Raw genomic sequence first — 15423 nt, forward strand, 5'->3', positions numbered from 1 at the left:
GCAAACAGATTGGCCTGGAAACCATCGAATTAGCACCGGTTCTCAACGTTCCTGAACCCAAGATATATTAGGACAGTGCAACAACATTTCAATGGAGGTGAAATAACTCCGAAATAAATGTGTGAAACATACTCTGCCTCTGTGCAATCTGGCTTTTTGGAGCTAGTAACGGTCCCTTGCATGCCAGCTATCATCACTGTGGTCCTGAAAAGGGCAGAGACGGCTGGAAGGGATTTCTCATAATCATGAATTTAAAAAAAAAAAAAAAGCTCCTACAAGCAAGAAACATCTATTTTAGTATTAGACATGAGGAATCTGTTCGTTATTAGGATGCCAAAATATTAGACAATTTAAACTTTAGAGATTTCACCGTATGAGTGACTCTAGTTCAGTAGAAATACTTACAGCAACATTCTAATCAAAGTATTGCTTCCCAATATATTTGTGTGCACCTTCAGAATGAATGATAGAGGAATTGTACTTTTTGTCCTTATCATTTAAAAGCTAAACTAATAAAGTTATCCAAAAAACAACATGTATTTTGTTATTCCTGAAGATCCTAGCACATCTGCCATGAAGGACAAGGATTAACTAACAGTAAAAGCTAGTAAGAAAACATACACCTTTTGGAATCCAAATGGCCCAGGAGTACCCTGCTTGGGTTTGCAGACATGGGGTTCAACAGCAAAAGCAATGAAGGAAAAAGGAATCCCTGAAGATGTGGGTCAGCGCGAGAAGACGAAGTGAAGTAAAAGGAATCAACGATGGAAAACAATTGTAAATAGATACTGTTTTGACCAAACTCTCACAGACTTTTCATAGGCATAAATTTCAAATTAAAATTAAAACACACATCATTTATACATGTCTCTTCACATATACTAAGAAACATGGGTTCTTTTAAGATAGATTTCAAGTATCAGTCTTTGTGGGACTTCCTTGGTGGCACAGTGGTTGAGAGTCCGCCTGCCAATGCAGGGGACACAGGTTCGAGCCCTGGTCTGGGAAGATCCCACATGCCGCGGAGCAACTAAGCCCTTGCACAACTACTGAGCCTGTGCTCTAGAGCCCGCGAGCCACAACTGCTGAGCCCGCGTACCGCAACTACTAAAGCCGGCGCACCTAGAGCCCGTGCTCTGCAACAAGAGAAGCCACCGCAATGAGAAGCCCGCGCACAGCAACGAAGAGTAGCCCCCATTCGCCACAACTAGAGAAAGCCCGCGCACAGCAATGAAGACCCAATGCAGCCAAATATAGATAAATAAATTTATTTTTTTTAATCAGTCTCTGATATATTCATTTCTTCTTGCACTGAAACCACCCATTCCACAGAATTCCAAAGTGGGGTGTGTTATGACTTTTCCAAGATACACACACACACACACACACACACACACACACACACAAAGAAAAACAAGACACCAACAAAACCTATCTAAAAATATTTGAGGATCATACTTTTAAATTTGAATTGTGTTTTTCTCAAGTTCAGTTTTATTTTATGGTTATGAGTCTTAAGTGGGGAAACTAACACTTTATAAATTCATTCATTAACCGTCAACACGGCGAAAACACAGAGCTTCAGAGTCAATTACATACAGGAAGGTCCATGAACAGAGGGCAAATGACCTCACATAGGTATTAATGCAGGAACAACGCCCCGTCCCCCAAATGAAACTTATTCCTAGAAATTCCTTCTTTAACACCAGGAATGTCCAGGCACAGCGGACCACCTGCATGTGCTACTCTTTTTCTATCTGGACAGCAGCAAAACTCACTGGAGTGGGAAAATTGGAAGCAGGTGACTGATAGTTTTTTTAAGTCCCCAGACTTGACTTATATGCCAAATGGACTCCCAAGTTACGCTTCTTACAGAATCCAAGAAAAGGATCTTTACTTCCCCGTAACTATCTTCAAAGTTTCTCTAGGCGACCCCTAGACGTTTCAGGAAGTTTGGTCCCACTGAGGTCACTCTGACTCTTGCTATCCTTAAAATCAATAAAAAATCTTTCTAAAATAACTCAGTTTTGTTCAAGTTCACCTAGACAAATGACTTCTATTAGATTTGACTTTTGTTGGTATCTCACAGTTTTTATTTGCATTTCCTTGAATATGTGTTGGCCATTTTGTACTTTGAATTGTCTGTTTGTCTACTTCCTTATTGATTTGAGGAAGCCTTTTTTTAATCCTGTATATATAATTCTTTGTCTGATTTGTAATGTAAATGTTCTCCCCCAGTTTGTGGTTAGCCTTTCTTTTTATGTTATGTTTTACATTATAATACAGTACAACTGGATTCTTTTTTCCATGTACAGTTCTATGAATTTTAATATATAGAATCACCACCACAGCCAGGATACAAAACAGTTCCATCATCCCTCAAAGTGCCCCTTACACTGCCCCTCTGTGGTCACGCTCTCCCCACCACTAATTCCTGGCAATCAACCAATCTGTTCTCTGTCCCTGCATTTCTATGTTTTTGAGAATGTCACACAAGTGGAACCCTATGTAGCCTTTTGAAACAGGCTTCCTTCACTCAGCATCAACTGAATGGATGTACCAGTTTATCTGTTCACACCTACTCCTTTTAATGCTAACAACCACAGCAGACAGCAAAGGGCCTTAGCCCTTCCCAGCAGCCGGACAGGAACAGAGCAGCATACCAAGTACCTTCCTGAGACTGAAGGAAAAGAGGGGAGGGCCATGCAGCTGGCAGGACCTTGCAGAAACCCCTCCTGAAGAGAAAGCGAGTGCAATTCATCGCTGTCCACAACAGGGCTACAAACTGTAAGAAAATAAGCCTGAGGAACTCAAGCGGACACTGCTAACGCAAAGTACCCTAGACCAAGAATCTACTCTGTGTGCTCACTAACGTTTTCATTAAAGCTTCCCCTGTCAGGGTAACTGTTAAAATGTACCAATTTATGACAGAGCCCAAAGAGTGTGATGCTTCCAAAACACAGATCTGCTCTATAGATTACTCTGCAATCCTCCCCAACCAGAGAAGAGTAGACGTGTGGCTGATCAAAAAAGTCAGCAATCTACAAGTCAAGTATATTTATCACCAAAAGGAGGTTTCACATTGCCAGAGCACATCTGGCATTAGACCAAATAGTCCAGACTGACCAGGAGGTCTCACAAGGAAAAAACCCCAGAAACCCCAGAGAAACGCCTTTCTCCAGCTCAAGCCCCTACACCTTGCGCTTGAAAGTCCACACACCCTACTCTCACTCTCGCTCTCGCCCCAGACATACAACCTTTCCCAGAGGGCAGGTGGTTCAGAAATTGGGTTTCCAGGGGCTTCCTTACGTGGAAAGGGAACAAAAAAGAGGAAATTAAGGTAACAACTATTCCGTAAGCAAACTGCGTGCTTCCATTACCAAATAAGAAGTGAAGATGAGACTCAGGCACTCGCCAACCATTAACCGCTGGGGCAAGAATTCCCATAAACAAGACCGTCTGTGCGGAAGGCTCGAGGATGCCACAATGCTGGGAGACGGCGTTGGCAACTCTAGCCAGGGTCTCCTCTTTTTCAAGTGGCAGAGACGGAGTGGCATCGCGGTCTGGTCGGGGCTGAGCACTGTGTCAGGGGCAGGAGCCAGAGGCTCGGGTGCGCAGTGCCTCCACAGCGGGCACAGGAGCCCAGGGCCATGGAGAGTAGGCAGAGGGGAAGGCACCCTGCGGGGTCCTGATCCACACAGCCTTGCTCCTTTGCCCTAATTCAGAGACACAGCGATAGCGATACCCAGAATGGCTCCAGGTGAATAATAATAATAACGATACATCTGCCAGAATTCCCATTCGCAAGGCACACTGGGAAGGTTCCCATGCATGCTCATCCCCTTGCCCAGGGCTTGCTGGACAGCTCACCAGCAGAATCCGGAGTAGAACAAAAGAGAACTCTGTCTCTGTACCATCTAATCCCTCTCACCCCTTCTGCACCCGTGGGCCCATCCTATTCACTGCCCACGAGTGAGGCTTCAGCGGGGCTGAGAAGCAGGGAGAAGATACAAAAGACAGCATCTCTGTCCACAAGACAAACAACACAGTCACCCCAGTCAGTTCACCCAAGTCCACTCAGCCGAACACTCGCAAGAGGAAGAAATGAGCAGCGGCGTCAGAGGTACCACTACCTTTCAGGGCAACGTAGTAGGGTTCTCACCCAAAACCATTTCTTCACCATCCACAGAGTAGCTACTGCTCTGCCAGCGGCGCTACTAAAAATTTGTCAAGACAATGCACTTAAGGAAACAAAAACCAATTCATGATAGAACCGAGGAGGAAAGAAGGGGGTTGTTAAGACTGCTTTTTATAGTAAAACACAATTCATCCCTAGCAACATAAGTGACTTTACTAGGCAGTACTGAGTAAGAATTTGACTTTTCTCTGGAATTCCACCAAGGATATGAGAGAAAATTTTCTCAGTAGAGGAGTCAAGTAAATAAACTTAAATATCAGATAGAGCTGATTTAGATTATAACAGCTCCAAACACATCTTTCACTTAGAAACAAATCCCAAATCTATCACAACATTTAAGAGGTCTGAAAAGGCCACCCTAATCACGTATTTTTAATATACATTTGAAAAACATACTTAAACCCATGCCCCATCTCAAACAGAACCACTGGCTTCATTTAAATCTTGGTTAATCATTTAAATGGTTTAAATGGCTTCATCTAAATCTTCATTTGAATCTTGGATGGTTAAATCGCAAAGGAAAAAATATAATATTCCATGTCAGTAAGTCAGTTTACAAGCTCTCAACGGATAAGTTTCCTTCAATGATTGTTTTACTGTTCTTTGATTTCTTGAAAATCACTTACAGGATATTTTCAGCTATCTCTTTGCTCTCCTCTAAAACTGAGCCTCACTGTGCCACTGAGAATGGGGAAACCAACATTCACTATCAAGTTTCATTTTCTTCAACTTTCCTTTTCAAAACACTGAGGGTAACAAGGACCAACTGATAATTATTATTGGTGCTAACAAAGACCAAAGCCACCAGGCTTCTAAATATACAAAGCAGCAGCAACACAAGCTCAGAAGCCAGCTACTTAAGTGGTGTTAGAAGCATAAATACAAAGACAAGTTCCCTCGATATTCCACGAGGAGATCATTATACCAACATAGAAGGATATGCAGACTGCTCCCTCACTAAGGAACAGATTCGACTGTCTTCACATATTCCATTGGAAACAGAAGCGCTGCAGCCAGGAGTCCAGAATAAGATTTAGTAATGAAAGGAACACAGCACGATGAGCCGTGACGCTTCATAATAACCACAAACCCTTATTCTCTGCACATTCATTTAATGCCAACCTAAAACATGCCAAGCAGGTTAAAAATAATGCATTTATGTAAGTACCCCACACACACTCTAGAAAGGTTAAAGGGAAAGCTCTGAAAGAATGACTTATTGCCACAAGAACAGAGCCCCAAAAGAGACTGGCAATAAAAGTGAGTGGTCCCGGTGGGACTGAGAATTAATGTAGGCAAAGTCCTGGCCATGATAGGCTTCCGGGAAAGAAGCCCAGAGTCAGGGGCATGCTTCCCGGTCCTGACCCCACCTCTACCGGAGCTCCACTCTGAGCAAGTCATTCAACCTCCCTAGAAGCCTGCTTCCTCTTCCATAAAATTTTTAAAAAAAATTTTTTTTTTAATGGACCAGCTCACGTTTGTGATGCCTTTTTAAAAGAAAAGTGAAGAATAACCACTAGGTGCTGGGGGCTCAGAGGGAACTACGGAATCCAAGGAGGAAACAGCCCCTGAGCCATCTCCCGAGACCCTCTCCAAGTGCAGGAGTCCTGCCCCCAGCACCCAGCTCCGAACCCTGGCAGGTGGCAGTGCCCCTGCTTGAGTGTGTCCAGTAATCATGACGGCCCCTTCTATGCCTGAACTGCTCTAATTATTTAAAAGTTCTATCAAGCTAAATTCTCCTTCTTTCATCCAACCATGGGTACCAGTTTTCAATCAGTGACTACAAGGATAAAATTTAATGCAGGACAGACAAGGAACAAAAAGGAGGAAAGAAAATAAGGCAGCCAAGCAAACAGTTCCAGGGCCAAGAAATGAAAGGCAACCAGTAGAAACTCCTTGTCTAAGTCAGACTGGCAATCTTAAGTACCAGGCTCACGACACCCTAGGAAAATGTTCACACCCTGATCTGTCCACCCCATCAACGAGAACCTATTTCCTGTGTTTCTACATCTTAGGAAAAAATGTTCGATTTTACTAACGGACTTGACCTCTCTGTTCAGCCATCCACATTCAACCCGAACTGCCCAGGAGGACCCCTGCCTGAGCCATTCTACCAGGTGAGGTCCCCACCCAGGGTCCTCCTGCTTCATCTGTCTAAACGTTCGTCCCATCCCACCCGACCAATCCAAATGAATGGTCCCTCTCCACCCTCCCTCTGCCAGATATCACTGCCCTAGATGCTGGAGCCAAGATCTAGGTCAGGGATTCAGAGTTGCCCAAAGGAGGGAAAAGCACTTTTAAAAGATGTTCCAGGCTACCCCTGGGATGGGACAGCGCAACCGCTGCCTACTTAAAATCTACTCTGGTTCCTGATTCCAAGTCAGATAACTAAAGGGGCAGTTTGCCCAATCATTTTGGAAGGAGGAAGAAAGGAATAAACCCGTAGGCAGCACCGACTGGCTCTGCCCCAAACTGAACATGTACAGGAGACCAAGCAGAGGAGCAGAAGCACAGGCCTAGGCATGGCCACCAACAGACTTACCTCGCCAGGTAAAGCCTGAGGACAGCCACACTGACTGGGAGCAAGTTTTCTGTGAGCAGCCAGTCCAACCTGATGTCTTTTGAGGCTCTTCGGAGCGAAAGAAGTGATTTCTCTACTATGCATAATAAAGATATAAGAAAGTCTGGTCTCAGAAAGCACCAAAAATTCCACCACCAGGGCACAGGCGCCTTTCTAAGAGAAAGGAGCTGAATTCTGCACAGAATCCATTATTCTGTGACAGGTGGTAAAAACAGGGAGAAGACATACTAGACTTAGCTGCAGGGCATGAAGGGAAGACGTCCCAGGTCTGCTATTAAGAGGTAAGACGGGTCTTCTCTATCGGGCTAGTTGCACAAAATAAAATGCTTTCATTTGAAGGAGTTCATGATTTTCTAAACCTCTGCTTTCTGCGGGGACCTCGCGGGGAGAGGGCGCAGTGGGGAGTATATTAACCCCAAGCTGACAGTGTTGAGTCGGCGTATGTCACTCCCAGCCACAACCAATCTCTTACGACGACTCAAAAGTAACCCCACCTGACAAGGACCAAGAAAAGAGGGAAGACAGTACTAAACCAGGGATGCACCGGCACTGCTCACTTCTGCCTCCGACCATCGCCCTCCCGCTGCAAACTGCTCCCTGTGACCCGGATTACCGAACTGATCTCACCGAATCTGGCGACTTGATTTTGAAAGAGGCCACGAAGGAACGTGAGCCGCCGGCCTCCGGGGCGCGCCCCGTCGCAGGCCGCTCCTCCGACGTCCCCGGCCCAGCCGTCCTCCCGGGAGCCGCCGCCAGCACTCCGCACGCGCCCTGCGCCCGCCCGCCCGCCGCGGCCCCGACCTGGCCCGCCCTCCTCGGCTCTCCAGCGCCGAGTCTGCATCCTCCCTGCCCCGCACCTGGCCCGCTGGGCGCTGCGCTCCGGGCTGCGGGCCCCGAGGCTGCCGCCGCCCGGACGCGCCAGCCAACGGGACTGGGCTCGGGGACGCGGGGCGCGGGGCCAGCTCACGCGGGATCTGGGCCCGGGCGGGAGGAGGCGCCGCCGCCGGGGTCCCGGGGACGCCCTGTCACGCCTCCCGCGCCTCCTCCCCGCGGGCCGGCCGCAAAGCTCGCCTCTCCCGCGGCCACCCCCTTCCTCGCCCGAGAGACACCGGGCCACCTGGCACTGCCTCCCAGGCAGTGCCCCGCGAGTGCCGGCCCCGCGCCGCCCCCCGGGGTCACCACGTTCCCAGATGTCCCTCCCGGGCCACCCCCGGAGACAATGGCTCACCCATCGCCCGGCCGGCCGCGCTTCATGTCTGCCACCACCTCCCCTCCTCCCTGGGCGGCGGGTGCCATGGCTGCCCCGTTTCCCAGAAGTGTAGATCGAGTCTGGGGAGGTGACAGGCTAGAGGACCGAGCGAAGAAACCAGGCGGCTTACGGGGTCGACGAGGGGCCAGGGACAAATCAGCCCCGGAGACGGGCCCAGATGAGAGCCCGCATTCCCGGGCCTGGCCCCGCCGCCCCCGTCCTCTCGGCCTCCGGGACAGGGGCCTCCGCCCTCGCCGTCCCCGCCGCCGCCTCCTCGGCCCTCCCTCGAAAGAGACAAAGAGCCGGCGCCCCAACCGGTGGAGCTGTAGCCTCCGGGGCGGGCGACGGGGAGATTTCACCCTGGAACGAGGGGCGGGCGCAGGGAAGGGCGAGCCGGCGGCGTCCGGGCCGAGCCACGGCACGGGGGGCGGCGCAGGCAGCGGGACCCGCCGGTGTGGAGCCGGGAGCCCCGGCACGGGGCAGCGGCCTGGGCGAGCGCGCTCCGGGCCCGACGGGCGGCGAGCACCGGGCGCGCCAGGGCCCGCGGACCGCGCCTCCGCGGCGGGGTTGGCGGAGCGCGCGCGGGCAGCGGCGCAGTTGCACTCACCGGATCGGAAGAAGGCCGCGATGTCGGCCAGGTCCTTGGCCGCCTCCTCGGCCCCCTCGCCGGCGCCGCCCCCGCAGCCCGAGCTCACCGCGCTGGCCGTGGCGGCGGGGCCGGAGGACGCGGCAGGGGCGGCGGCGCCGCCGCTGCTGCCGCTCATGGCTGCGGCGGCGCCCGCGGCCGCGCCCGGCTCGGGCCCCGCGCCCCTAGCACCGCGCGCCGCCCGCTCCGCGCCTGGCCTGGCGGCGCCGAGCGCCCAGCTGCCCGCGCCCGGCGCGTGGACGCAGAGCCCCGGGGCGGCGGCGGGCGGCGGCGACGGCGGCGGCTCGGCCGGAGGAGCGCGCCCACATAGACGAGGACTCCGCCCGAGAGCCGCGAGCCGGCCGCGGGGCGGGGGCGCGGAGCCACGGCCTCGGCGGCGCCGGCCGGAGCGCGGGCAGCAGCGCGCACCGTGCCGGACACGCAGTCGCGAGGGCGGGGGCCCGTGGCCGGCGGGAGCTCCGGGATCACGGGCGCCGGCGGCAGCCGCGAGCCTCCATCTTGATTTCAAATGGGGAAGGAAGGAGGGGGAGGGGGGAAATCACGGCAGAGGGAACCCGGGTGAAAGGAAAAGGGAGAGCAGGGAAAGGAGAGAGGAAGGAAAAAAAAAAAAAAGAGGGGCTTCGGCAATTTCCGGCGAATATCGTCAGGGGCCGGAGCGTGGGCTCGGCGGGTGGGCGGGGCCTATGGTGGGCGGGGCCTGGCGGGAGAGGCGGGGCGGCGCCGGGGTGCCGGTCGCCCAGAGAGCCGGCGGATGCCTGTGGGAGCGTTCAGTCTTGCTCCTTCTCCCCCGCAGCTGCAACCCTTGGAAGGAGCAGGAGCGCTCTGACCAGCGAGGGCGGCCCTTTCCAGGCCCAGCACTGCGCCCCCCGCCGGGCGCTCGCTCGTGCTGCGCGAGGCCGTCCTCGGGGCGCTTGAGCTGTTCACTGCGGCTCTCGCCCGCGGGGCCGGCTGACTCCGGCACGGGACCGGTGTGTTTCTCGTTGGCGCAGCGCGGGCGCCGGCACGTAGACGGGGCTCCATAATAGTTGTTGAATAGAGAGATCGTGAAAATGGGTGTTGTGTACTCCAGTCCCGGAGGGAGCAGATCAAGCCTCTGAACTCCTGGGGGACGTCTTCTCGTCTGTAAAATGGGATTGCGGACTCACAGCTACCCCACCAGAATGTAGAGAATGGGGAAGGTGATGGTGGCTGAGGAGACCAAAGGACATGAGGGGTAGGTGACATCAAGCTTTACGGAAGACCCGTGTCAAGCCAGCATTTGACAAATATTCAGGTACAAACGCCTATGACGTGGCTGCAAGCAAAGGGAGCAGAAGTTATGGGTGTCAGAGGTTAAAGGAGCCAATGCTGCCGAAAACAAGGAGAGAGAGAAACAAGATTGATTTTAAAAAAACAATAAACAAAACTGATGAATACTGATGAAACCAGAACACATGTATACTGCAAATGAACAATTGAGTAAATAAATAGTGGGTGGTGGATACCAGGTTTTTCACTGTTGGAGAGGGAGGCTAGAATGATCCCTGTGGTACGGGATTAGAGTTGGAAACATCAGTATGAATTCATGTTTAGCTTAATATAGATACAGATGGATATATAGAAAGATTTACAGATATGTATATTTACAGGGGCTAGTACATGTACATATATTTCCTTGCTCTGTCAGCTGAGTGGGCTTAGAAATAACACTTCTGTAGCAAGATGCACACCAGGCACTCAGATCTTGTTATTAACACCATTCTTCAGTAAAAGGAACCTGGGCTCTTCAGGGGGATGGCTGACTCTAGGACTAGGGCAGGAAATATGCAAGAGAGCCTGGAGCATCTTGTTGCGCCAGAAGGTAAGGAAGGGCTCAAAAAAAAAATTTTTTTTTTAATTAATCAACAACCAGAACAATGATGGGGACACAGGAGCCAACTGAAAGAGCTCCCAGTGACCAAAGCTGTAACAGTTTGAACAGCAAAATAAAGCAATATTTGATTATACCCAAAGTATAAAATAAATATCCATGAGTCCATATTGATATAATTCGATGATTGAATAAGTAACTAATTGAGAGAGAAGAGACAAATATCCCATGCAGAAAAATTCAAAATCATTACCTAGATACTCTGCCCTCAATGAGATGGAATAGAAATTCCCTGTCCTTAACTATGGGCTGCACTTAGCGACTTCCAGAGTACGAAATGGAAAGAGGGAGGGGAGAGTAACTTTACAATGAAGAAAACTGATAAACACTACTTCAGCCACATGAGCAAGGTTAACAGCAGTGATAAATCACATGGATGGTATATACCCTTGATATGACGGAATGAAAATGGCACTTTACCTCTGTGGTCTTCCTCCCAGAAACACAGTCTAATTATGAGAAAAACATCAGAAAAATCCCAGATGAGAGACAGTCTACCAGTACTTCCCCAAACCACTAAGGTCAACAAAAATAAGGAGAGTCTGGAAAACTCACAGCCAAGAGGAGCCCAAGGAAACATGACAACTAAATGTAATGCAGTATTCTTAGGGATCCTGGAACCAAAAAAGGACATTAGGTAGAAACTAAGAAAATATGAATAATACATGGACTTTAGTTAATAATAATCTACCAATACTGATTCATTAATTGTGAGTAATATGGGAAAATTGGACATGGGGTATATGGGAACTCTGTACTATCTTCACAACTTTCCTGTAAATCTGAATCTATTCTAAAATAGAAGTTTATTTTTTTTTAATTTTTAATTGTATGTAGAATCTCAAAAAGAAAAAATTCAGTAAGTCCAAATTTCTCAGGTGTGCTGCCCATGTTTCTTTTTCTTAGTTTTCTGTTGGGTAATTTCTATCTCCAGCTCTTATTCCTCCTCATGGCTTACTCCTAGTTCAGGGAAAACAATTTCCAGGAATTTTCTTTGTCAGTTGAGTACATTCCCCTTCGTGCCTTCTCCCCAAGGTTGCAGCCAATCTCCCAGAGGTATTGGTGGCATCACAGCATGGGATGGGGATGGGGAGATTGCATCCGGTCCTTGGTCACTATGGGTTCATGCTGGCGCTGGTGCCGATGAGTGTCCCATGTGTGTCTGCCTCCCCAGTGCTCCTGCGACAGGCATTGCCGTGACCTTGTCTTCTGATGTTGCATTCTGCTCACCCAACCCCGGGGCCCCCTCTGTAGGTCTGCTGGCAGTCAGCGCCTCTCCCGAGCTCCTCCCAAGCAGTCAGGAAGACATTCAGCTGCTCACTGGGCTGCTCAGTCCCACCCCCTCTCACCCCACCCCAGAAAGTGAGGCCAAATTCTCTCTGCTCCCAGACCCCTCAAGTCCACCTGGGCACAGACTTCCTTTCTCAGAGATTCACATCGGGGTCTAATGCTATCCATTTCCTCTCCCACAAATTGCAGAATTATTATTTCCTCTGCAGGAAGAAAACTTCTCTCCAGGTTTGACATGCTTTCTTCAAAATCTTTTCTTTGGGACATAACCTTTGTGTTCTTAGGAGACTCCGTTTTAAATTTATAAACGCTTTCCCTCCAATTCTTCCCTCTGCCATAGGTTCCAGAAGTGTCTCTTGAAATTCAGAAGCCAAGTGTCGACTTCTTTCTTTCCCTCTGCATCCCTCCCATAGTATCCTGCCCTGCAGGCAGTGAATACAAATCCCCCCTCTGTTGCCTAAATGGTGGAGAAAGTCCAAAAATTTGAAAATATCAAAACCGCTGGGGGGCAGGGGGCAAACTGGATGTCATTCAGTCACAGAAAGATCAGCAGTCCCTTAGTGGTGGTACGTGGGAAGTGTCAATTGGAAAAAGCTAACTCCTGCTGGAGGGTTCTTGGGTGGAGGCAAGTTCTAGATGTTGGGAGTTGGCCTGAAAGGGAACGTTGACTGCATGGTAATGACTGCTAAGGGTGTTGGGATCAGAGTGGAATGACTGGTGTGTGTTTGGACAAAAAGAACTCTCTAGTGTTGAGACCCAGATATTGACCAATTCTTCTGTCTCAGGTAGGGTCATTTCCAAGAAATCTCAATAGAAGACTTTGTGTCTGAGTGTGGGACGTGCGGGAAGGCTCACCCAGACTGCAATAAGAGAAAGAGGCTGCACACAGGGTTTTTTTTTACCTTCTGCCATCTGAGCATGTGTAGGGGGATCTAAACAGGGTTTCATGACAGCTGCTGTTGATCCTGCCCCACTTTCAAAATTCAGCTCGAATTTCATCCCCTTTCGTGAAGCTGCTACAGTACATTAACTCGAATTGACCTCTCCCTTCTCTGTATTCTGGAGTACCACTCGTTCTGGCATTTGATCGTGTACTGCATTATATTATTTGCATCCTTTGCGTTTAATGTCTTGCCTACAAGATGGGGAGATCCCTTGCAGTCAGTACACAAACATCAGCCTGTCTCCTGTGTGCCTAGATCTATACCAGTCCCCAAGCCATGGGGCAAAAGAAATGGAGAAAGCCAGTTGGGGGACACAGGGTAAGTTGTCTAGTCGATATCCTTTCTCTCCTTCTTATCAGAACTCATGCCTGGCTAATATACTCTATTTCCCAGCTCTGAGGGCTATGTGACAGAGTGCTGGCCACTGAGTGGAAGGGACTGGGCAGGTCTCAGAAGAAAGAGTTCAGACACAGCAAGGGCATGCACTTAGCCCTTTGCCCTTTGTCCTCTTCAGAACACAGACAAAATACTGGAGGTGAAGAGGCCATTGTGTGACTGCAAGAAGGTAAACATGGGAACAGAAGCACATGGTACAGATGGATGAGTGAGCTGCCCTTCTCTGGGCTTCTTATTACATAGAAACATACAAGAAAAAGATGACCCTGATTTAATTAGGTGGCTGTAAGTTGGGTGTTCAGTTTTGTTTTGTTTTGTTTTGTTTTAATTTATTTATTTGGCTGTGCCGGGTCTTAGTTGAGGCTTGCAGGATCTTTTTTTTTTAGTTGTGGCATGCAAACTCTTAGTTTCAGCATGCGGGATCTAGTTCCCTGACCAGGGATCAAACCTGGGCCCCCTGCATTGGGAGCGCAAACTCTTAGCCACTGGACCACCAGGGAGGTCCCAGGTGTTTAGTTTTGTGCAGCCAAACCAGCTCTGATGGATAGACCAGTTATGGTTCTTTATCAGCACTTCTCAAACTTTTCCACCAAAGCAACCCTAAAGATGGAGGAGAGTGAAGAGGCGGGTGAAAGTTGTATCACTGGGGATCGTGGAGAGGAACCGAAGCGGCCACCACGAGATGAACTTCAAAAAGCTGCCAGCTTTTTCTTAGAAATGCATGTGCATTTTTCCTTCTCCTTACACATCTATATTTATTTTAATATATAAACAATGTCTTAACTCACTTACTAGTTGTTTTGGGTTGAATTGTGTCCTCCTCTAAAAACAGATATGTTGAAGTCTTAACCCCCAAAACCTTAAATTGTGACCTTGTTTGGAAGTAGGGTCATTGCAGATATAATTAAAATGAGGTCATACTGGAGTAGGATGGGCCCCTAATCCAATACAGCTGGTGTCCTGATAAGAAGATAGCCATATAAGAATAGAAATGCACAGGGAGAACGCCTCATGGAGTTGGAGAATTATAGATGCATCTACAAGCTAAGAAACACCAGAGGTTGCCAGCAAACTACCAGAAGCTAGCAGAGAAGCAAGGAAGGATTCCCCTACAGGTTTCAGAGAGAACACAGCCCTACTGGCACCTTGCTTTCAGACATCTAACCTCCAGAACCAAGGCAATATATTCCTATCATTTTAAGCCACCCAGTTTTGGGTTCTTACAGTTATGGTAGCCCTAGGAAACTCACAAGCTAAACCCGTCCTCCAAACTTTTGAGCGAAACTGTCATTCTAGAGAGAAATGTATACGTTGATCTTATAGATGATATTTGATGAGTGCTTAAGATAAAGAAAAAGAAAGAATCTAGAGGAATGTGGCGAGTTCCAGGTTGAGAGATTTTCAGGAGTGAATTGATGTTAATACAGACATACTATGGGAATGTCCAGATGATCTCTTGAGCTACGGGGCTTTACCTCTGGCCAGAATTGGAATTCTAACTCTAAATTTGAGCTAAAGAGCATAAAAATACCTGGAGATTTAACTTGACTAATCTGCTAAGGAAATGAGTGTGGAAAGTAAGTAGGGCAGAGGGCAGAGGGCAGCCATATGCCATACAGTGGGTAGCACTGTGTGATGTGACTTGTGTCCTGAGAGTCCCCAGCTGGTCCTGGGGCAGATTAAGGAGCAGGTAAAAGGAGGAAAGCGGACCCACAGGGGCCAGGGCATCTAATTCAGCCCAGACAATGCTAAGTTGGCTCACAAGGCAGTACAAATAGACCCAGCTTCTTTCTTTGATTTGGGGTGACCTCCACTAAGCTACTAAAAGGTCCAAGCAAGAGCCCTACTTATTCTGCTCTGAATCTGTAGTCACAGACATGGGACCCCTGGAATGGCTGCCTGGCCTTGTGGGTTGATTGGTAAGAGTCTTTTGAGCTCCTTCACTCCAGTAATTTTTTTAGCCATTGAGATAGCTCAGAATATACAAATTAAGCAAAGACACCCGGTGGGAGGTGGAGGAGAGAGTTAGGTGGAATAAGCCTGGCAAAGGAACAGGGGATGGAAATTGGGAGTATCTGAGGTGGACAGGGGACAAAAAATATGTGTGTGTGTGTGTGTGTGTGTGTGTGTGTGTACATGCACACGTGTGTGCAGACACGCTTATGCATGTTTGTAGGGGATGAGTTGATGAAGATCTGGAAGTTCTGGTA

General features: G+C 49.1%; 3 protein-coding genes across 8 annotated transcripts in view; 2 read left to right on the top strand and 1 right to left on the bottom strand.

Moving 5' to 3' along the window:
• Window positions 1-9183, bottom strand: part of TRIO (trio Rho guanine nucleotide exchange factor) — a 372523-nt gene extending 363340 nt beyond the window's left edge. For 3 of the 6 annotated variants that reach the window (XM_049708366.1, XM_033436577.2, XM_049708370.1), the window contains exon 1: window positions 7407-8000. In XM_049708366.1, the coding sequence (XP_049564323.1) occupies window positions 7407-7620 (214 nt within the window). In that variant the 5' untranslated portion in view covers window positions 7621-8000. The other 3 variants (XM_004274483.3, XM_049708367.1, XM_033436572.2) reach the window with 3 other exon arrangements.
• On the top strand, window positions 8791-14000 carry LOC125963975 (translation initiation factor IF-2-like). The gene is made up of 2 exons (XM_049707884.1): window positions 8791-13382; window positions 13809-14000. The coding sequence occupies exon 1, from the start codon at window positions 8791-8793 to the stop codon at window positions 9694-9696; it is 906 nt and encodes a 301-aa protein (XP_049563841.1). The 3' UTR covers window positions 9697-13382; window positions 13809-14000.
• Window positions 9844-15423, top strand: part of DNAH5 (dynein axonemal heavy chain 5) — a 376240-nt gene continuing 370660 nt past the window's right edge. Inside the window, exons 1-2 of the mRNA XM_033436578.2 lie at window positions 9844-9887; window positions 11758-11945. Coding sequence (XP_033292469.2) covers window positions 9844-9887; window positions 11758-11945 — 232 coding nt within the window. The remainder of the gene's footprint in view (window positions 9888-11757; window positions 11946-15423) is intronic.

Source organism: Orcinus orca, chromosome 3, assembly GCF_937001465.1.
Source record: "Orcinus orca chromosome 3, mOrcOrc1.1, whole genome shotgun sequence".
NCBI lineage: Eukaryota > Metazoa > Chordata > Mammalia > Artiodactyla > Delphinidae > Orcinus > Orcinus orca.